Genomic DNA, 24150 nt, shown 5'->3' with positions numbered 1-24150 from the left:
TTGGCACGTGTTAATTGGCTACGAAAATGTCTATTTGCCAGTGATGGAAATGCCATGAGAATGAAAAGAAGGCGTGACATGGAACGCAACTAAGAAAAGCAGCGGAGGAAGGTGGCCCTGGCCATCCCGGTTGGGGAGCGGGGCGGGTGGCTGGGACTCCCTACGGCTAAGAGCATGCGGTCTCTGCCAGGGAATTATGGACAGAAAAAGAGCCACGTCATCACCAACGGAGTCAGAGGATGGTACAAAAGAACTTCTTCTCTCGGAAGGGGTTTTCCGACGCAGGCACTGGTATGATGAGAGGGTCTTCGCGCACGTGAGCTTCACAGTAGGCCAGGAGATCCGCGGCTGCCTGGGAGACCTGCAGGGGACACAGCAGAGGTACTGGGTTAAAAGCCAGTTCACGGTGGGTCCAGCACAGAGGTGTCCGTGTGGACACGGCCAAGGATAAGGCCATTCCCAGCCTGGAGACAGGGTCTGTGCAAACCCAAGGAGACAGGGTTTGAAACATGCCTGGGTGGAAAGAGGTCTGGCCTGGGGGTGCTAGATCAACCTCCAGAGAGGAATGAGAAGGTCCAGACATCCTTGCTCTACTCTCAGTTGAGTGATGAGTGGAGGCTCCAGGCCAGTAGCTTCACAATTACCCTGCTAAACCATGTCTAGATGAATAAAGCTGAGAACTGGGCCCGGCCAAACCAGTGATTGTGTTTATTATTGTTATTAATTGTTTGACTGCAATCCACTCTCATGACCAGCACAGAGAGACACTTCATTCTCCCCAAGAGAACACATATTATTAGCATATTATATAGATTACATACATGAGCTATGTACTCTCAGCACGTGTCTTAACTCACAATGGCCATTCCCCTGTGCAGGGAGTTGCTGCTGACCAGAAATCTCCTTCCCCTCCATTTTCCTTCCAGTCTTACCTGAAGCCTGAGGATACATGGTGGTGGTGCCCTGAAATATCCTCCTCGCTCAAGCCCAGGGGTTCTAGAGGAGGAGCTGGGTGGGAGCCGGCAGAGGGCCGAGACGCCTTCCCTAATAGGAAAATGAAGTTACCAGCTCGCTCCTTTCACCCGGGGTCTGGGTCATGTGCTCGGCAAATGAATGGCCTGTGCATTAATGCATCCTGCCAATTAGGTTGTTCTGTCTGCAAGGGCTTATTAGAGGCTACAGCGGGGGTAAGTATACAGCAGTCAAATGAGATCCTTTCGGTACATTCAAAGTCTAAATCTTCCCTAGAATGTTAGAAACATTCCACAAATGAATGAAAAAATGTCTTTGAGCCTCCAGTGTATACAAGTCACACACATTCCCTCCAGGTTTTAAAGACTGACCTATCTTCCAAAATTTCCCAGAAATTCTTCTGATTTCCAGCCCAGACCTATCTGATTTAGCAGTGGTTGGAATCCTACAAATAATTCTGGTAGAGATGTATAAGACATCCTCCCCACCCCCAATAAAACTAGAGGTTGAACAGATGAGGCAAGCTCGGAGCGCCTGGGTGGCCCAGTCCGTTAAGCGTCTGCCTTCAGCTCAGGTCAAGATCTCAGGGTCCTGGGATCAAGCCCCGAGTTGGGCTTTCTGCTCAATCGGGAGCCTGCTTCTCCTTTTCCCTCTCAAATAAATAAATAAATCTTAAAAAAAAAAAAAGAAAAGAAAAACTCTAATATACCTCGGTTTACCTTTTGACATGATCCAGCTGGCCCAAAGCTAGCTTGCTAAATTGTAATTGCAGTGTGACCCTTCCCGCGGGCCACACTTGTTCAGATGCTTAACATCCTTCATGGGTGGATTTGAATAGTTCCATTTCCTGAGAGCGACCGCAAGGGGGTGCCCCACTGGGCGCTGCTGCACGGTGACCAGGATGTCAGACCAAGGCATTGGAAGAAGGGGCCCCAAAAATGTAGCTCTGGAGGTGCCAACCTCCAGTTATAAGACAGTCACAGGGATGAAAAGTAAGCAAAGCGTAGGGAATATAGTCAAATAGTATTTTAACAACACTGTATAGTGACAGATGGTAACTACACTTACTGTATTTTGTAATGTACAGAATTGTGGAATCACTGTTTGTTTCACACCTGAAACTAATATAACACTGTATGTCAGCTACAGTTCAATTTAAAACAACAATGAGGCTTTCTAGGACGGCTGGGCGAAGGAGAGATGGGGCTGGGCTGTCCCGGCCTCCCATCCGTGTCTCTGCTGCCCACACAGCTCTGAGTCTATAGCACCCGAACAACTGAGCTGTTTGTGTCTGGCCTTTGCTAGTTTTCAGCAGATCTAATCTAGGGAATTTTCTATCACCTCTAAAGGTGATACTGCACTTGGTTCCACAATTTTTCTTTCAGGAAAATAGGCTGTTCTTCGATTGCCTCCTTTTGCTGCTGGTTTTAGGATCGCAGATGTGCTTGCTGAGTTAGAATGATAGTCCTCTGGACGGTGGAGTCCTGTCTGGTCACCTGTACAACGGGAATGAATACCTAATGGGGACTGTCTTGGTGCCAGGTAATAAGAGCCCAATTTAAGACCAAACGGGCAGATCTGGGTTGGTTCCATGCAATATTTATATCCTAGATGCCCTCATTTTGTTGAAACAACACTCGAAGAGCGCGTAAGTCATCCTACAATCAAAGAATCAAGGGAGGTTTCCAGCTCAGCCGTCAGCCCCCTTATTTCACAGAGCATGCGATGTTCCTTTATTTCCTGCATAAACAGAGTATTTGGATAACCCCCAAAGTTTGTTGTTATGTGATCTGTAAGGATAAATATAAGTAATGAACATCTTAATGAGTCTTACACATGAAAGGTGACATCCTGACACACAACTTAAGATCCAGGCATTACTTAACCCAAACCTGCTTGTTAGGTTGCGTGGGAGGTTTTTCTTAATCAGTCCTAGATTGATTTTTATAGTTGAAAGTTTCCTTCCACGCATATAAAATATGGGCTGCAGGCTTTGCCAAATTGCAGAAAACATCTGCCATCTTTGAAACAAAAAACATATGATTTGCTTTCAAAGAGAAAATTTTATTTGGGTTGGAAATTTAAAACTCCCTTACTGTTTACGCTTTCTCATCAAGCCTAAAGTCTGCTTTACCTAAAGACCTCTGTTATGAAATGCCCAGAGCCTCTCTGCCTCTGCTCCTTAGTATTGAACTGTTAGAAGACAACAGATGTTGAAAAGAATTGGCAGCCTGGGAGCAACTGTGGAATTTTACCATTGTATTTCAGAGTAAAAGAGGTGATTAAAACAGCCCAAGTTAGCACATAATCCTGTTAGTTACACTATAATTACAAGCTTCAATGATGGGAAAAAATGTTGCAATTACTATAGTCAAACTCTTCGACAAGACAGATGACATAATTACTATTCTGGCTGTGACACCCACTGCATTTATCCTTTGCATCTAAAGTAGAGCAACTCACACCTATTTCCCAGCAATCCTGGTCTATTTAACGATACTACTCGGAATCAATTTCAAGCATGTTTGATGGTTCTGCCTGTTCCTCCCTCCACCCCAAGAAAACAAAGCAGGATTATTGTCGAGAGCACAGCCAGGTTGCAGCCCCCGTGGTGCAACAACAGTATCTTTTACAAGGTCAAACTCGGTCCACGCTCCCAACAGAAGTCATATGCTGGTTTTCCCCAGTGGAACCCTCAGGACATTACAGGAATTATACCTCACCTCTAAAGTCTGAGCAGATGTCACAGGGTGAATCCTTGTGCATTTTTTCTTTCTTCTAATGTCAGGAAGTATTCGAGATCAAAACACCAGTTTCTAAGCACACGCTCAAGATACTTGCTTATTATGATGCCATGAACCAAATGTTTGTGTCCTCCCCCACCCTAATCCAAACAGGGAAGCCTAAATCTCAATGTATTTGGAGGTGGGGTCTTTGGAAGGTAATCAGGTCATGAGGGTTGAACCCTTATGAATGGATTAGTGCCCTTCTAAGAAGAGACACGCGAGAGATCTCTCTCCATCTGCCATGTAAGGTGGGAGAGATCTCTCTCCACCTGCTATGTAAGGTCACAGCAAGGAGGTGGCCACCTGTAAACCAAGAAGAAAACTCCCACCAGAACCTGACCACACCGGCACCGTGATCTTGGACTTCCCAGCTTGCAGAGCTGTGAGAAATGAATTTCTGTTGTTTAAGCCACAGGTCTGTGGCACTCTGTTATAGCAGTATGAGCTAGCTAAGTAAACATTTGGCTTCTACTGGATCCCAGCAACTACTCTGTATGGATACAGATCAATATAGGCAATTTTCAATCATTGGGTCCTAGGCCACAGATATAGCAGCTAGTTGGGAGTGGGGAAGGTTATCCCTGGAGGATACAAGGTGGGAGGGGGCTGGAAGATATATGGGAATACACGAATAATATAACAGAGAGTCCCTCTCTGAATTCTAAAGTCAAATGTTCATAATGGTGGATTAGCTATCATTGCATAAGGTTTTTTTTTTTTTTTTCCCACATGAGAAGTTGACTGCACAATGAGCGGTAAATCCAAGATACTTGCAAGAGAGTTTAGTATCTCCAGTTAACCTAACTAAGAGCTGATATTACATGGCCTTCACTGCCGGAAGAGCTAAGCCCTCACTGAGCTTGATTAGAATGATTAACCAGATCCACTGTGGACCTCAACCTAACCAAACCCTTTCAACAGGTTGGTACATGTCCTATATGATTCTGACCACCTCTTAGTTTTGACATATCCCAATTTTCCACAAAGGAACCCCTAATTCAATCATTTTGCAAGTTTACTGAAAAGAGTAATTTATTTGGTGACAAGAAGTAGTGAGTCACTCAAGAGGTTTCTGGGGTTTACTTAAAGGTGAAAGATGGATGTAACAAGAAGGTTCTAGGCTCCAGGGATTCTAGAAAGCCAGCGGCATCTCTTAGAGAGGAAGCGTTGGATTGTGAGTCAGGAAACAATGTCTCTGACCGAGCTGCACTCAGCTCTAATGAGCTGTGTCATTCTGGGCAAGACAAACACTCGGGCACTGAGCATCAGTCCCGTCAACGGGAATAGCAGTAGCTGCTGGTCTGTGATGAAGCGACATAATGGATGCTATTATATATATGGCATATTATTATTTCATTATTCATTTGGCTCCTTTCTGGGAGGGCGTTGAGAAACAGACATGAGGAAGTTTCTCAGAAATTATTAGGGCAACTGGATGCCCACAGTGCCCCGAACCCAAATCCTCATGAATTGGAAGTGTCCCTCACCTTTTTCAAACGCACCTTTTGTCTTCTTGTTTTCCTGCTTATGTTCTCTTCTTTGATTTAATTCAAAGATTTTTCTCCTTTGATCTGACAGCTATTCTAGAATCGCTCATTCCTAGCCCCGTCTTTGAATTTATTTCTAAATCTGACTGTAGACAGTTACCATCTGAATCGGTCTGGGTGAGAGCTATGAACGTTTCTGGGAGAGGATGAGAAACCGAAGAGAAGGTTTAAATTGCTAAAGTAGCAGAAGGAGCAACGAAGGGGTGGGACCTAGAGTTCAGACTGGACACGTCGGAAAGGCAAAATCTGTTTGCACTGCCTTGACCTTGGGCTGGGTCACAGGATGTCATTTATATTTATTTTCTTTTAGACATGTCATTCTTTCAACCTTCACATCATTTATCATCTTGATTATATCCCTTCCCTGGACTTCTCCAGACGCTTTTAATTGGCTGTGAGTGACCTATCAGAACACGACGGACTCCCTGATTTTGTTCTTTTTCAATTTTCCACAGGAAACACCATGATATTTGAGCCTCACTCATCTTCTGTTTTAACAACAAGTGGCTTTCACTTTAGAATCTTCTCGTTTGGCTTCGGAAAACACAGCGTGTTTTATCTTGTAGAGAAATGAAACCATAAAGAACACATGTTGTTCTTTTAAAAGAACTCACAAACTGGCAGCACTGTCATGACTCTTAGAACGGCTAGAAAAAAAATAAGGGTAAGACACGTGAAAGACTTATCTGTGAGAAGAATATGAGGAAGACTGGTTCAAATATAAATGTGAAGCAAGAGCCAAAAGGCTGACCCCCAAAGGTCTGTCCCAGCAAACTTCTGCACACTTACTATTCGGTTCCACTCAACAGCTTGTGTTATCCATGCTGATGGGCAGAACCAGTAGAGAAGATAAACCTGACCTCATTTACACTTAAATTTGGAATATAATTTATGATTTTTATGCAGTGTGTTTCCATGAAAATATGGTCATATTTTGCGTTTGGCTACTGGTCCCTAAGGGAATGAGGAGGAAGATATAGATTGTATACAAAATGGACAGTGTACATGCAGATAATGTGGGGGTGAGATCCTATGTGGGAAGGACAGAAAGGGTCTCTTTTTCTGCTTACTATACCACATGGTCACCTCGCATGGCACCCTCTTCCCCCTTCACGTATCATCATACCATATAAATGATAATAAAATCAGAGGAGGGAGTGAGTAATTGGGTCCTCAGGGGATGGTGGCATCTCTGTGGAAGAGGTGATTCCAATGAAGAACTTTAATTTTGAAACAGCTTTATTGTCTTTACAATAATAATCCTTATTTATTTGTAAAATTGCCAAAAAAATTCAAAGCTGGAAGCAAAAATCAACTGCCACTTGGAGACAGTGCTTTGGTGAACATCTTTTCCGATATCTTACTATTCATCTTTCTACATACAATTTCATATACCGTTCTGTAACGTGCTTTTTTGTTAACTCAGTACCCACAGATGTGTGTCATTGTTTAGGATGATAATGAAGTGTAACACTGTCTCTACCTAACTTACTTAACCAATACCTATTGATGGACAGTCGAAAATTACAATTTGTCGACATTATAATAGGGCTCTGATGAAATTCTTACTTCCCTTCATTATTTGTGAGATAGTCTCTGGATAAATTTCTAGAAGTGAGAATACTGGGGTCAAGAGTATGCACAATAAACATTTTGATACATACCCCAAACTATCCTTCTGGAAGACTATATCAGTGTCCACTCCAACCATCAAAAACCTCTCACTTCACGGCCAATGAATGACAGTGGATTTCATCAAAGATTAAAAACATCAACAGTCTTACAGTAGCCAAGATATGGAAGCAATCTGAGTGCCCATCAATAGATGAATGGATAAGGAAGATGTGGTATATATATATATATATATATATATATACCTACACAATGGCATATTCCTCAGCCAAATAAAAGGATGGGATCATGCCATTTGTGACAAGGTGTTTGGACCTAGAGGGTATTATGCTAAATGAAGTAAGTCAGACTGAAAAAGACAAATACCACATGATTTCACTCATATGTGGAATAAGAAAAAGCAGCAGAGTCAACGAGAACAAACTGATGGTTACCAGAGGGGATTGGGCAAAATGGATGAAGGGGAGTGGGAGATTCAGGCTTCCAGTTATGGATTGAATAAGTCAAGGGAATAAACGGCAGAGCATAGGAAACATAGTTAATGGTACTGTAATAGTCTTGTATGGTGACAGATGGTAGCTACACTTGCGGTGAGCACAACATTACATATAGAGAAGTTGAATCACTATGTTGTACACCTGAAACTAATGTCACATTGTGTGTCAACTATACTAAGACAAAAACAACTGTATGGGTCTCGATGTGTGTGTGTGTGTTTTTTTAAGCAGATCTTAATGTTGTTTTGAGCATAATTCTTTTATTATTTATGGAGGTAAATGTCCCTTCATATATTTAACCATTTATATTTCTCCATTTTAAACTGCCTAGTCATTTGTACAGTTAAAAAAAAGAGGATCTTTTCTTATTGACTTTTCAGAGAAATTTCAGAGAGGTTTAGAGAAATTAACCCTTTGTTACACAAGCGCAAATGTATTTATTTTGTTGATTGGAAATTTTTACCATATTGAATTTTTTAAAATACAGTCAAAACTTTTATGTTATGAACTGTGGAATTTGTGGTATATCTGGCCTTCCTGAATATTTATAAAAACAGTTGTTCCTATTTTCCTAGTACTTTTATGATTTTATTTGTTATATTTAAATCTTCGATCAGGGGCACCCGGGTGACTCAGTCTGTTAAATGTCTGTCTTCAGCTCAGGTCATGATCTCGGGGTCCTGAGATGGAGTCCTGTGTTGGGCTCCGTGCTCAGCTGGGAGCCTGATTCTCCCTCTCACTCCACCCCTCCCCTCCAAATAAATAAATAAATAAAATCTTTTAAAAAAATAAATCTTTGATCAAAGTTAGGGACTGAACCATGTCCCCCAAACTCGTATGTAGAAGCCATAAACCCTAATGTGACTATTTGGAGATATGGCCTTCAGGGAGGTAATAATTAAGGTTAAATGAGGTAAAAAAAAAAAAAAGGGGGGGGGGGATTCCCTAATCTGATAGAATTGGGTATGTTTAAAAGAAGAACAAACACCAGAAAGCTCTCTCTTCCCCTGAGCACAGAGGGAAGGCCATGTGAAGACATGGTGAGAAAGACAGAGGCCTCACCAGACATCAACCCGACTGACACCTTGATCTTGGACTTCCAGGCTCGAGAACTGTGAGAAATTAAATTTCTGTTGTTTAAGCCACAGAGTCTGTGTTGTTTTGGTAGCCCAAGCAGACACATACAATCCATCTGAAGTTCTCTGTATAAAATTAGTGATGTATGCAGCTTTATTTATTTTCCAAAGGGCTAGCAATTTCCAGCAACATTTATAAATAATGTGTTCTCCACTGATTTGAGATACCATCTGGATCATATTCCAAATTCCTAGTACATTTGAATCTATTTAGGACTTCCTATTCTGTTCTATTGATCTAATTATAAAACTTTAAATACTCTGATTTTATAATAAACTTTAATACCTCACAGGAAATTTCTACACATCTTCTTCTTTGAACACAGATATTTAAAAAAATTCCTGGATACTCTCACACATTTATTCATCCAATTGAACTTTAGAATAGTTTGAAGTTTGCTTTCTCCAAAAACAGAAATAGAACTTTGATTAGATCTGTGTTGAATTTATATATTAATTTACAGAGAATAGACATTTTTACAATATTGACTCTGCCTATTCAAGAAGAAGGTGTCCACTTTCCTTTATCCAAATTGTCTCCACCTTCCTTCTTTCAAGTCTTTTATGCCCTTTTATGTTTTGAGTGTTTTTTAAAAAATACACGTCTTACACATTTACATATGGCATTCTCAAAGTCAATTTCATTGTTTAAGAGATGGTTTAAAAAGGATACTGAGGGGGCGCCTGGGTGGCTTAGTCGGTTAAGCGGCTGCCTTCGGCTCAGGTCATGATCCTGGAGTCCTGGGATCGAGCCCCGCGTCGGGCTCCCTGCTCAGCGGGGAGTCTGCTTCTCCCTCTCCCTCTGCCTGCCTCTCTGCCTACTTGTGCTCTCTATCTGTCAAATAAATAAATAAAATCTTTAAAAAAAAAAAAAAAAGGATACCGAGGCTGACATTTACTCATACTATTACTACCATTTTACTGCACTATGGTCAAGGAATGTGGTATGAACCATTTCTACTTTTTAGAATATATTAAAATGTTCCCTGATTGGTACCTACAGAAAAGTGTTCTTATTATTTTCTGGAAAAAGATATATGTCCCATCATCCATCTACCTATCAATCAATCAATCAGATCAACCTAATTAATTTTATTATTAGTATATGCTTACCTCTCTTTTATCTAGTTGATCCACCAAAGACTAGGAAAGACATGCTATACTCTTACACAACTTGTCCATCTTGACATTTTGTGAGATTTTTCTTTGTCTATTTTTGTTACAATTAGATCGAATGGTAAGACTATGTTTAGCTTTATAAGAATCTGCCTTCCAAAATGGCCGTACTATTTTGCATTTCCACCAGCAACAAATGAGTTCCTATCCCTCCACATCCTTGTCAGCATTTACTTTTGTCAGTTTTTTGGATTTTAGTCATTCTAATAGTTGTGTAGTGATATCTCATAGTTCTTTTAATTTGTAATGCTCTAGGGGAATATGATGTGGAGCATCTTTTCATATGCTTCTTTGCCATCTGTATATCTTCTTTGGTGAGATGTCTGTTCAGACCTTTGGTTTATTTATTTTTTTAAGATTTTATTTATTTATCAGAGAGAGAGAGAGCACACAAGCAGGGGGAGCAAAGGCAGAGGGAGAAGCAGGCTCCCTGCTGAGCAAGGAGCCCCACACGGTACTCAATCCCAGAATCCTGGGATCACGACCTGAGCCGAAGGCAGACGCTCAACCAACTGAGCCACCCAGGCATCCCCTTTGGTCTATTTTTTTTAATGGGGTGGTTTGTTTTCACATTGTTGAGTTTTAAGAGTTCTTTGCATATTTTGGATACCAGTCCTTTATCAGATATGTGTTTTGCAAAGGCTTTCTCCCAGTCTCTGGCTTGTCTTCTCATCCTCTTAACAGTGTCTTTCACAGAAAAGTTCTTAATTTGAATGAAGTCCAGCTCATCAGTTTTTCTTTTGTGGATTGTGCTTTTGGTGTTATAGCTAAAAACTAATTGCCAAACCCCAAGGTCACCTAGATTTTCTCCTGTGGCTTTCCTCTAGAAGTTTTATAGTTCTGCCTTTTATGTGATCCATTTTGAGCTCTTTTTTGTGAAAAGTATAAGGTCTGTGTCTAGGTTTATTGTTTTGCATGTGGCCATCTAGTTGTTCTCACAACATCTGTTGAAGAGACTATCTTTTCTCCATTGTATTGCCTTTGCTTTTTTGTCAAAGGTCAGTTGACTATATTTATGTGGGTCTATGTCTGAGCTCTCTATTCTGTTTTATTGATCTCTTTGTCTATTCTTTTGTCAATATCACATTGTCTTCATCAGTGTAGCTTTATAGTAAGTCTTGAAGTTGGGTAGTGTCAGTCTTCCAACTTCCTCTTCTTCAATATTGTGTTGGCTATTCCTTTTTTTTTTCTTTTTTTCCCTTCTCCATATAAACTTCAGAATCAGTTTGTCAGTATCAACAAGCTTTTTTATTGGTAGTGTCCTGAATCTGTAGATCAAGTTGGGAAGAACTGACATCTTAAGAATATTGAGTCCTCCTATCCATGAACATGGAATGTCTTTATTTATTTAGATTTTCTTTGATCTCTTTCATGAGTTTTGTAGTTTTTCTCATATAGATCTTGTACATATTGTAACCAGTGGTTAAAAAACGATTGATAGGAGATGGTGAAGGTGAGTGGATTGAATCTGAAGCAATAGTTGTAGACCCTGAAATCAATTGTGTTGAATTCGATGGAGAGAAAAGTTGTGATCAATGTGGCTTATGATACAGGAAAGAGGGTGGGTCCTATTTCTGTTAGAGTTGGACCTGTGATAGTTGCAAGTTAATGCACAGCATAGTAGCTCTGGAGAAATTTGGGCCAGGAAAGTGGACTATTCAGTTGAAGCAGCTTAGTCTCAAATAACACTTGTCCCAAGTGATATTAATATAATACAATCTTGCAAACCAAAGCCCATTGGTAACCTGCGCTTGAGAAGATGGTTTTCTTTCTAGGTAGAATTGTATGATCAAACTAAGATTGAGTTTTTCTTAAACACTAGAATGCCCAAAGCACCAATCTAATGAAAAATACACAGTAATGACTAGAAAAGCCCAAACTTTGAGAGTAGAGAAAAGAACACCACAATGGGCTGGTGTAAATTCTTTGTCAGATTATGCTTGCTTATATTCAACCCATGTTAGGGTCTAACTTTTGGAATAAAAGGTCATGTTGAAGGAAGTAGACTCTCAGGTCATTCCTATGGAAGAGTTCACCCTCTGCCTCACTGGTGACATTCACTCTACAAGACACCTAATATTCTTTTTGCTGCAGCTGTTGTTGTTTATACATTCCATGAACGGACACAGATGGGCAGAGATCTCTTTAACCATTTGGTACCTAATGGAGTAAAAATGTCTGATGCCCAAATCTGAAGTCTATAAAGAGTAAAAATTGAAAAGACTGATGACCCTATTGTACTAACAGATAAAGAATCCAGAAGAATTCCAAGACTGAATTGATCTAGAAACCGTAACCTGGTAAAGACTTTGGATACCAGTGATAGCTTCCTGAGGCAGATGACCTTTGGAGTGATGGCTCAGAGAGACTTTCTGTGGTGAGTGAAGTGCCTGGCTCTCACTAGTTTCTAAAAGATGGGAAAGAGAGACTGGGCAAAATGGCACTATCCTAGTAATGTTGAAGATCTGGGTGTGAGTGGTGCTTTGACAGTGCCTACGAAGAATGCATCAAGTCCAATCTTGTGCAGATATTAGAGGGCATGCCAATATTTATTCCTGATGGACATGAACTCCTCTAGCATAGCAGACTCAACTGTACTAAAGCTTGTTGGCTCTGAAGATTCTATGGTGATTGAAGCTGGATTGGAAGCAAACTTTGTATTGAAAAAAAATTTGTTAAAAAAAATTTAAATTTTGGTAAAACGCACATAAAATTTACCATCTTAACCACTTTTAAGTGTACAGTTCGGTATTAAGTATATTCACATTGTTGTGCAGCCTACACAACAGAACTCTTTCATCTTGCAAAACAGAAACTCTGTACCCATTAAAAAACAACTCCCCATTCCCTCTCCCCCAGCCCCTGGCAACCACCACTCCACTTTCTGTCCCTATGAATTTGACGATTCTGGGTATTTCATATAAGTGGAATCATACAGTTTTTGTTCTTTTGTGACTGGCTTAATTCACTTAACATAATGCCCTCATGGTTCATCCGTGTTGTAGCCTGTGTCAGAATGTCCTTCCTTTTTAAGGCTGAAAAATATTCTATTGTATGGATATACCACAATTTGTTTATCCATTCATCTGCCGATGGACACATAAGTTGCTTCTACCTGTTGGCTATTCTAAATAATGCTATGAACTGAATGTACAAATCTCTTAGAGACCCCGATTTCAGTTCTTTGGGATATACACCCAGAAGTAGAATTGCTGGATCATATGGTAATTGTATTTTTAATTTTTTGAGGAACTACTATACTATAGCTTTCTATCACGGCTGCACCATTTTACATTCCCACCAACAGCGCACAATAGTTCCAATTTCTTCACATCTTCACCAACACTTGTTATTTTCTGTTCTGTTTTGTTTTGATAGTAGCTATCCTGATGAATGGGAGGTAATGAAAAAGGTTTTTAACACTAAATGTTGTTATTCTAGTCCCCTCTCTCCTGTGGTAGAGCTCGTTGCTACAGCTGGGACCCTTAGAACGCAAGAGAGAGCCCAAAGAGACAGCTGGATGAAGTCCACTGAAGTGGCCCTAGCAGCTCAGTACAAAGTTAGGGACCTCACAAGGCAAGAGTTTGGACATCCGCCAAAAAGCAGGGCCTTTGTTTCATAGCCCTGATCAAAAAAGGTGCTCCTGCAGGTGTTGCTTATTTGTGATGTATGAGCCAGTGTTTATAGCTGTAGGTTTCCTATGCCCTTTTGGGGGAACAAGGCCTGTGATGCATGGTCTGCCTCACATGACCCTGTTTCTATGATACTGATTTGTATCTCCTTTACTGAAATCCAATTATTGGAAATGAAATAATATTGCTAAAGAAGCACACATTTTACATTATATTTGACTTTCTGCATAATTGGGAATAGTATTTCTGTTGCCTAGCACAGAAATGACCCCTTGGCTAGTAGAGAATTCTTTGCAGAACTTTAGAATTTTTACATAATCTTAGGCTGGCCACTTCTGAACTGTGTGATGCATTGTTGTCCAGACTGATATTTCTGCCCTTTGTAGGTAGGGCACTGTGGTTTAATGATTAGACTCGAGGTTCGGGGTTGGTATCCCCACTTAATCACATAACTGTGGGCCTAAGTTTTCTTGTCTGTGAATTGTGGTATGAGCAGCACCAATATCTTAGGGCTGGGGTGAGGATTCAAGCACTTAACACATATTGTTAGGGGCATGTGTCCCAAATGATTACTTTCTCTGCCTGCATATTTAATGGGCTTTTCCTTTACTTTTGAGAGTAAGGAACCTCAGCAGGTATATGTGTCTCAGGGCTTATTATTTTCTATTATAGTCCTTCCTGGAACATGATGAGCTGTTTGGATCTGCAGATTTAAGTCTTCCTTTATTTAATGAAACCTTTTTTATATTCTCCCCTTAAGAGTATTTTTTATTCCATTTGTTCTCTCTGCCAGGAACATCAGCATCCAAATGTTGGACTGTTGCTGCCAGTCTTTATTTCTATCACCCTCTCTCTAACTGCTTTGATCTGACTGTTCATCTTTTCTTTTGCATTATGTATGAGTTTCTGAAGCCTGTGCCCCATGTCATTAATTTGGTTTTCTAGAGCATATGTTACACTCTTTGCTCCTTCTAATGAGATTCCCCATCCCCCCTCAACTTCTTTCCTTAGTTTTCCACCTCCCTTTCTACCTCATTGTTTTATCTCCTCTTTGAGCTAGTGTTTCATAGATTCTGTTTGCTTTACATTTCTGGAGACTCTAAAGCAGTTACCTAGTTTTCTTTGGTTTTCTGGAAGACAACTTTTTCCTAAATGAATGCTTTTCTTTGGTTTTCTGGAAGACAACTTTTTCCTAAATGAATGTGTCCATCGGCAGATGAATGGATAAACTATTCTAATTCCATTTTTCTAAGCTTTTTGGCTTATTGGTCTTTTATATGCTATAGTCCGATTCTTGATTTTTTTTGGCAGTATGTTTACATAGGTCCATAAAATTTGTATGGAACCACAAAAGACCCCGAATAGCCACAGCAATCTTGAGAAAGAAGAACAAAGCTGGAGGCATCACAATCCTAGATTTCAAGATACTTTCAATACTACAAAGCTTTGGTAATCAAAACAGTATGGTATGGGCACAAAAATAGACACGGAGAACAATGGAACGGAATAGAGAGCCCAGAAATTAACCCACACTTAAATTATTAATTAATCTATGACAAAGGAGGCAAGATTATACAATGGAGAAAACACAGTCTCTTCATCAAACAGCGCTGGGAAAACTGGACAGTTACATGCAAAAGAATGAAACTGGACCACTTTCTTACACCATACACAAAAATAAACTCAAAATGGATTAAAGACCTAACTGTGAGACTCCAAACCATTAAACTCTTAGAAGAAAACATAGGCAGTAATTTCTTTGGCATCAGCCATAGAAACATTGTTCTAGATATGTCTCCTGAAGCAAGGGAAGCAAAAAGCAAAAATAAGCTGTTGGAACTACACCAAAATAAAAACCTTTTGCACAGCGAAAGAAACAATCAATAAAACTAAAAGGCAACCTACTGAGTGGAAGAAGATATTTGCAAATGATATATCTGATAAGGGGTTAGTATCCAAAATACATAAAGAACTTATACAACTCAACACAAAAAAACCCCCAATAATCCAATTAAAAAATGGGCAGAGGACCTAAATAGGCATTTTCCCAAAGAAGACATACCAATGGCCAACAGACACATGAAAAGATGCTCAACATCACTCATCATCAGGGAAATGCAAATTAAAACCACAATGAGGTATCACCTCACACCTGTCAGAATGGCTAGAATCAAAAAGACAAGAAACAACAGGTGTTGGCGAGGATATGGAGAAAAAGGGAACCTTTGTGCACTGCTGGTGGGAATGCAAACTGGTGCAGCCACTGTGGAAAACAGTATGAAGTTTCCTCAAAAAATTAAAAATACAATTACTATATGATCCAGTAATTTCACTACTATTTACCCAAAGGAAACAGAAACACTAATTTGAAAATATGTATGCACTCTTTGGTTTGGTTTTGTTTAAAGGATTTACTTATTTATTTGAGAGAGAGAGAGCAAGAGAGAGAAAGCAGGGGAAGGGGCAGAGAGAGGGGGAGAGAGAATCCCAAGCAGACTCATGTTAAGTACAGAGCTTGATGTGGGGCTTGATCTCATGACCCTGAGATCATGACCCGAACCGAAATCAAGAGTCGGATGCCTAACCGACTGAGCCACCCAGGTGCCCCTGCTGTACTGCTTTTAAAAAGTAATACTGCAAAATTGGAAATAAGGGAAATGCCCCAAGGATAGGAGATAGTTAAATAAATTATTGTACATCAGGTGATGGAGCAAAAAGATAGTAAAAATGACATTTCAGGAGAGTATTTACTGATCTGGATATGTCATCACAATATACTATTTGGTGATAAGTCAGGTTGCAAAACATAATCACCACAATTTTATAAAAAGAAAAATAGGCAAATAGCTAGATGGAAAAAACATGGAAATGTAGTAGTTATAAATTATTTAAATTTTCTTCCTTACACTTTTATTTTCCAACATTCTCTAAAGTAAATGAGTACCATTTTTATGAACAGAGAAATAATGTTATTTTTAAAACAGGAATTAAAGCCCTCAGAATAGGGTACCTACTTTCTTAGTCTCACTCGAAGCTTCTGGATGTTCTCTCTCTCTCTGTACAAGCCTTACTCACACTACATGCTTCTAGATAAATCCAACTTACTCTCGTATCTTTATGGCTTGAAAAAAATTCTAAACAGAATAAACAGAGTATACGTAAAATATATCTTCAACACTTGCAAATTCAACTCTTGTGTCCTTGCGGTGTCTGTACAATATTTCTTGATCACGTATTCCCTTTTCTTTTATTATTTATTAAAAGATTTTATTTTTTTATTTGAGGAGGGGGGAGGAACAGAGGGAGAGGGACAAGCAGACTCCGTGCTGAGCGCGGAGCCTGATGCAGGGCTCGATCCCACAACCAGAGCCAAAATCAGGAGTCAGAAGCTCAACTGACTGAGCCACCCAGGTGGCCCTGATCATGTATTCTCTTTTCTTTTAAACACCAAATCACAAAACCTCAATGTCCAAGAGTAAATGGGAGTAATTCCTTTTTTTTCTAAGGCTATTCTGTCCCTTTTAAAACCCTTTTCTCCAAATTGTTCTTAACTGTTATGGAGAAGGATTGCGAGCGACTGTCATTATTTGTCATGATATGATTTCTTTTCTTCTACGTCAATAACTTCCCACACTAGTCTACTTCTGCTGCTGTCTCTTGGGCTTTAGCTTTTAGAGCATTCATCAACTGACATTGTTCTTTCTGCCCTCATTTTTTAGTAGTCTATCGAATGCAAGTTGATATAAAACTGGGTTGATCTATCTGTCAGCAATCAGCATATGAAGCCCGTGTTGACAAAATTAGTCTCAGCCGAATGACAGCCCTATTAGGGATTGTTAGCACATCCCACAGCTGTTTGAGTCATCTGCCACAGGCCTTAGAGCAAATAAGAGAGAGAGAGAGAGAGACTGAGCATAGTTGCTTGGCAAGTCTGTCAGCGGTTTCCTGGTCCCAGCTGAGAGTTAGGTTTGCTAAAAGGCGTGGTCCCCCTGCAGAGCCCACCAAGTCACAGCCCCTGGGACTGGCCCAACGTCAACAATTCCTCTTTCCCTGGGGCAGGAGAATCAAAGCACACTCAGCAGTGCCCAATAGAGGTAGGTTCCATAAGCCTTCCTGGGAGCCTGTGACCTGGCCCGCTCGGGACATCTGTACCTTCGCCACAGGACAACACCTTCTCCACAGCTGTTCTCCTGTGGGGCGGGGGGGGGGGGGGGAGGTGAAGGCGGGCGGGGACAAGCCGGCTCCGCAGACCATTTTCTCCACTTAAACCTCTTATGCTTTGCTCAGCTCATATCTGCCGTAACTGTTTGACAAATTTTCCCTGTTCGGTGATCAATGTCATTTATGTACTTTCCCAGTAGAATTTTATATAGCTCAAGCCTCTCATGGGTGAGAAAAAGAATAAGGCTCTGGGTATTCTTTTCCTGTGCACCAAAATAGTTGCCACGATAGTCATCTCTATGTGTTCTTTGTTTCTTTTTTAGGATCCTGAGTATTATTTTCCCAGCTTTTTGCTTTTTGGGAGGCCATATGGGTTCTATGTGGAATCTTCTTTGTTCTTATGATACATGGCAAATATTTACTTTTTTTTTTTTAGCAGCTGGTCTAGGTTCTCAAAGAGAGCCCCCGTCTTGGCTGGGAAATATCCTGAGAAGCTTCTAGGCCGGACAGAGAAGAATCCCATGGATGTTGCGAAGCAGGTGTGAGCTGGGGGAGGTACCCAACAAACATTAAATGCATATAGGGAGGATGCTGAGGTGGTGGGGAGAGGGTCTCGGAAACCCAACTGTGTGTGGGCCTGAGGCCTGGCTGTGGGCTACGCGTAAAGCCTCCCTCCTACGTCCCCTGCAAAATCTGGGACAAAGCCGATGTCGGCGCTGGTAGTTGTGTGCAGATGATGTTTTGGGGGGACAAACGGGTCTTCAAGACCATAGTGGACATTTTGGCTCCATCTTCCCTCCATGAACTGTCCAGGCCTCTCTGAGTTGACCCTATTCCTTTTTCCTACCTTGGCAACCCGAACAACTGCTTCATGCAGTTCCTTTTTTTCCTCTTCTCGCCCCCTTTAAGAGTCATCCCCTTTATTCTCATGAACTGCAAGCTGCATCCTTCCCTTCCCTCTTTCCATGTTGGACACTCTTCTAGTCGTGGTAAACTGTGAAGCCCAGAGGTGGGCTCTGCAGCTGGCTACGTACCTTGCCAACCACAGTCCCTTCTGGTTCCGACACCTTCTGGTGTCCTGCCAGTGCCGTCCTCCAGCCCCCACCTGCCGTGCTCCCACCTGGGAGCCAGCTCTGTGGGACTCGTACTTGCACAGAGCCTCCAGATGTTTTCCCACAGCATGCTCCCCCGTCTCTCCAGGGCCCAGGGAAAGGCAGGACGCACGCATCTTTCCCATGCAACAGCCTGTCCTTTTCCCCCTCATTCCCATCACTTTCCGTTTGAGTTCAGTGAATTCTAGGAACTGCTCCTCACCTGCCCTCTGTCATTGACCCTCCAGGCTCCTCTTTTCCCTCCTCCTCTCCTGCAGTGACCTCTCACCCATTCTAGAAAGGCCACTTCTCCCTGGTGACTCTCTTCCTCTCTCCTCCCTCCTCAAGGTCCTTATTAAGGCCAGTTTGGAGTGTTCTTGATGGTTTCTCTCTCTCTCCAGCTTCTGTTTTTATTGTCTGGCTAAATGATAACAATACACACCTCATTTTGCCAAAAGCTGCATCAAATAGATTTTCTTCCCCAAAGCCCTGCTGTGCCCCAAAGCAAGAGGTGTCGAGCGCTTAAACGCACACGTGAGCTTCGCAACCGGGAGGATGGCTATTATACAAAAAAATAAGTATTGGTGAGGATGTGGAGAAAATGGAACCTTTGTGTCTTGTTGGGGGATATGTAAAATGGTATGGCTGCTATGGAAACGTGGTGGTTCCTCAAAAAGTTGAGCATAAAATTGCCATATGATCCACCAATCCCAAGTCTGGGTATATACCCAAGAGAACTGAAATTGGGGACTCCAAACACTCGCACACCCATGTTCATAGCAGGACTGTTCACAAGAGCCCAAAGGCGGAAGCAGCCCAAGATGATGAACACTATCACCATGTGAATGAGTAGGTAAGAGGTGGTACATTTGATGGAATATTCTTCAACCATAAAAAGGAAGGGAGTGCTGACATACGCTACGGTGTGGCCAAATCTTGGGGAAGATGTGCACCAAGTGAACTAAGTCACATGAGAAAGGACAAACACTGCACGATTCCTCTTGTTGGAATGAGGTTCCCAGAATAGTCACATGCATAGCAACAGAAAGTAGACTAGAGGTTGCCAGGGAGCTGGGGGAGCTAGGAATGGGGGGGTTGTATGTCTGTTGGCGATCAGGACAAGTTCCAGAGATGGGTGGTGGGGACGATGACTGCACAATACTGTGAATGAACCTCATGCTACTGTACGCTTAAAGATGGTTACAATGGCAAACTGCATGTTATGTGTATCTTAGCACATTTTTTTTTAAAAAAATTAAGAAATGTTCAAGGTTTTGGGAGCAAGGGGGAAAAACCCCACATGTGATCGCACAGCTCCAGCGGGGATGTGGTCCCTTGGGGCCACCTCTCTCCTCAGGACCTGGGTCATCTCTTCAAGGACCAAACTCTGCCCACTCTGAACCACACCTGATGTGGCCGTCAGCGGCCTCCTCCCCGGAATCACCACAGAGTCTGAAGATGCCTGCAGGAAGCCCTCTCCTGGGGTCCAGGAGCCGCATTTCCATCACCCGGTTGCTGCAGGAACAGGACGAACTACCCTTCTGAATACCATCTAACGAACTTGACTTTGAGTTGGTTTATGATTTCTCCTTGTTCTTCTAGAGACATTGCATGGGACTTTAGTGACTCTTGAAGAGTCCTTCATTGTGGGGACATCTGGTGACTGTCACAGGTGAGGGTGGTAGTGGTTGTCACAGGTGAGGGGTGGTGGTGACTGTTGCGGGTGAGGGTGGTGGTGAATGTTGCGGGTGAGGGTGGTCGTGACTGTCGTGGGTGAGGGTGGTGGTGACTGTCGCGGGTGAGGGTGGTGGTGACTGTCGCGGGTGAGGGTGGTGGTGAATGTTGCGGGTGAGGGTGGTGGTGACTGTCACGGGTGAGGGGTGGTGGTGACTGTCATGGGTGAGGGTGGTGGTGACTGTCGCGGGTATAATTTAAATAAATTACAGAATTTATCTTCCTTGTTAGACTCCTGGCACAGTGTCTGTCCCACCGCCAAGGCTGGTGCCCACTGTCTTTCCAGTCTCTGGCCACGGAGCTGGAGAGTTGGGCTCTAAATCTTTCTCCCTAGTGTCTCCCACACAGACTCTCTGAGTCTGCACCCATGTCTTGGTGTGTCTGCCTCTCTGATCCCAGCTCTGGGCTCTGCTTCTCTCTACGCCTGTCTCTGTGGCTTTGGCTGCCTCCTGGCCTCTGACAACTTCACTCTTGCCGGCAGGTCAGTGCGTCTCACAGTCCTGGCTTCACACTTCGTCATCTGGATGCTCTGCGCCTGTGTACCCGGCACCCCCAGGCTGCCCAAAGTGGCCTTCCTGGCAAACCCGCAGCTCTTCTGTCAAGCCCACCTGCTCCAAATGAGCCATGCTCAGCTCGCGCTAGCCTTCCCTACCCTCCGATACCACCTCAGAACCACTACCAGCTCCCGGCTCCACTAAGCCTTCTCTGAGCAAGACGATGCGGCAGCCCACGCGTGTTTGCATTCCAGCACCACACCTAGTACAGAGCAGGTCCACAGGCGTGTTTATCAAAAGAGCGAGTCTCCCCACCATCCTCATCCTCTCAGCAAATGTCTGTCCTCTGGATCTCATTCTGAGATCCATGCCTATACTGCTGGGGTCTCCCTCCTTTATCTCTTTTTAAAAGATTTCATTTATTGGGCACCTGGGTGGCTCAGTTGGTTAAGCGACTGCTTTCGGCTCAGGTCATGATCCTGGAGTCCCGGGATCGAGTCCCGCATCGGGCTCCCTGCTCAGCAGGGAGCCTGCTTCTCCCTCTGACCCTCACCCCTCTCATGTGCTCTCTCTCTCTCATTCTCTCTGTCTCAAATAAATAAATAAAATCTTTAAAAAAAAAAAAAGATTTCATTTATTCATTTGAGAGAGAGAGAGAGCGAGCATGCACACATGCACGAGTGCGGGGAGGGGCTGAGAGAGGGGGAGAAGCACACTCCCTGCTGAGCAGGGGCTCAATCCTGGAACTCCGGGATCCTGACCTGAGCTGAAGGCAGACAGATGCTTAACTGACTGGCCACCCAGGTGCCCCTCTCCCTCCTTTAGAATTGTTTAGTTCCTTGCTCTTTGCTCTAGCCTAGAGATCAAGGAGTGATGTCTAATTTGTAGCTGGTATCAGTACTTGCAAGATAGAGACACCTGAATAATACTGGTGCACTTACGGCAATTTCTAACACGCTGTATTCCCTCCTTGCTTCATATATCATTATGTCACTTTCTGTGCTCGTTTACTGCCTCCTTGGATAGCTCAAACCCCAAAGCCCCAGTGTTCCCACAACTGTCCCGATGGAGGCAGGAGCTGCTGCTCTCTGGCAGTAACTCCAGCAGGAGGGGAGGGCTCGGTGCTGGGAACCTCGGGGAGAGACTGTCCACTCTGCCAGCAGAAGGCTTTAGGGTTCACCCATTACCCCCCTAACCCGTCCTTTTTGAATCCCAGATGCCTGGGTGAGACCCCTGGTTCTGTGTGCCCAAAGGCCACTGGACTTGAGTTTCCTGGTGTCAGACTCCTGACAGCATTCCAGCTCTATGACAGCTGATGAACCCAAATGGTATCGGAGAGCCCCATGCTTTGCCTGGCCCCCTGCTGGCTTCTGAGAGCATCTGGAGATGAGGTGGCTTCATCCTGCCTCAGCCCTCCCAGCATGAAGAGAGCTAAACTCATCAGAGGAATGAACATGGTGGGAGGTGACTGGTGCCTCTCTTCACATTCCCCAAAGGAACATTTGAAAACACGGTGCACGGTTCAATGCTTCCCTCCCAACAGCACCCCTGTCAAAATACCCAATGTGGTCTAACCTCGAAGTCGCTGCATTGGGCAGGAAAACGATGATGGATCTCACTGTTAAACCCTCTCCCTTATTGGCATGACAACAGAGCAAAATAGAGCTGAGATGAATACGAGTCTATTTTTGGCAGCTCCTTACGGAATTCATGCACACTGTGTATTTTGCATCATTTGAATCCTTGAGCACACTTGGAACTTGGAGGCAAACACTCATTTGTAAATGTTACAGCTGCCAAGGTTGGCTGGCAGCTCCGCTGGGTGACGTGTTAACTCTCACAAGGAAATAGGGGGAATGCTTGGAGCTGGGTTTTGGCTGGTGTGTGCTTACCTTGACCCGGTCCATACAGGCTTCCATCTTCAGCTGCTCTACAGCCTTCCTGGCTTGCGAGATGCTAGTGGTGCTGTTGTTGGACATGACTTCTTTCATTCTGCTGTCCCTGAAACAAGCGAAGTTGAAGGGTTGGAAAAGGCTTACCCTCCTCACCGTTCTCCCCTCTCCTGCCACCTATAGCTTCTCTGTCCGAGCCAGGGAGCGTTTGTGAGTAAACCCTCCTGGGACAAGAGAAGGAAATGCTTCACTAGAGTGATGGGAGCAAGACCTTCTGCTTTTGTTTGGCAAGACCTTCCCAGCCATGGGTATACCAGATGGTCCCAGCCAGCATTACTTTACTACCCCCATGACCACAGTAATGCCTTGACTTTTGTGTAGCACTTTGTTAATAATAAATCATTTTCCTACACATTTGTTCATTCATTCTTCTAGCAGCCCTGAAGGTTGGCAAAACATATTAAGTTCTGTTTAGTAAGTAAAGAAAGTATAAAACTCAGAAATTAAGCCAACAGCTAAAGGTCTCACAGCCAAACTTTGTGGATCCAGAATCCAAACTCAAAGCTTTGAAGCCTAGTGAAGGGTTCTTTCCATGTTTTCACGTGGCCCTCCGGCAATCTACTGCTTTAAGTACACATCTCCCCTGGAAACAACTGTTTTATTATTAATTTTAATTTGCTCTCATTCCAAAAATCTTACAGACTCTATGCTGGCAGTTTGTTTTTATTTTTATTTTATTTAAAGATTTTATTTATTTGACAGAGAGAGACACAGCGAGAGAGGGAACACAAGCAGGGGGAGTGGCAGAGGGAGAAGGAGGCTTCCCGCTGAGCAGGGAGGCCGAGGCGGGGCTCGATCCCAGGACCCTGGGACCATGACCTGAGCTGAAGGTAGACGCTTAACGACTGAGCCACCCAGGCGCCCTGGCAGTTGGTTTTTAAACAATAACACACACACACACATACACACCCTATCCCAAGCATTGATTTTTTTTTTTTCTAGAAGAAGGAAGAAATTCTCCCTGATCTGACATGGAATGCTGCCACAGGACTAGGAAGAAACCACTATAATGCTAACTCTTCCACAAGCAAGCATAGATTTCCACATAGATGCTGTAGGTTTCAGTTGCCCCAGCTAATGACAAACTACTTGGAAGGGGCCTAATCATTCAGCCTGAGAGCTGAAGGTGGGCCACACAGGAAGCGATGGCTTCCAAGGGCACACAGGGAGGAATGAGGAGGCTTGGCCAGATGTTGGCACACAGGCCACTCTCTGAGTTTTTCACACACGCGCTAACTCTGTGGTCCAGGTGAGGTGTGGCAGCAGCTTCATTTGTCCACAGGCAACTTTTCAAAAAATAAAAGTCTCTCATAAGATACAGATCAGCCGCCTAAAACACA

General features: G+C 43.0%; 1 protein-coding gene across 1 annotated transcript; it reads right to left on the bottom strand.

Annotated features, from left to right (window-relative positions):
- Window positions 1-232: 232 nt before the first annotated feature.
- Window positions 233-22849, bottom strand: GNG4 (G protein subunit gamma 4). Its single transcript, XM_021696198.1, has 2 exons — window positions 22751-22849; window positions 233-361 (listed from the first exon to the last, which is right to left on the bottom strand). Exons 1-2 carry the CDS (start codon window positions 22847-22849, stop codon window positions 233-235), a joined length of 228 nt encoding a protein of 75 aa, XP_021551873.1.
- Window positions 22850-24150: the final 1301 nt, after the last annotated feature.

Source organism: Neomonachus schauinslandi, chromosome 6, assembly GCF_002201575.2.
Source record: "Neomonachus schauinslandi chromosome 6, ASM220157v2, whole genome shotgun sequence".
NCBI classification, from domain to species: Eukaryota; Metazoa; Chordata; class Mammalia; order Carnivora; family Phocidae; genus Neomonachus; species Neomonachus schauinslandi.
This window is presented reverse-complemented; position numbering and strand designations above follow the sequence as displayed.

What these genes read in the sequence shown, in the direction of transcription:
- GNG4 (XM_021696198.1), bottom strand. Translation starts at nt 22,849, where the DNA reads ATGAAAGAAGTCATGTCCAACAACAGCACCACTAGCATCTCGCAAGCC. An exon ending in CCTGTATGGACCGGGTCAAG is followed by an intron (nt 362 to 22,750) that starts GTAAGCACACAC and finishes TGTCCCCTGCAG; the next exon opens with GTCTCCCAGGCAGCCGCGGA.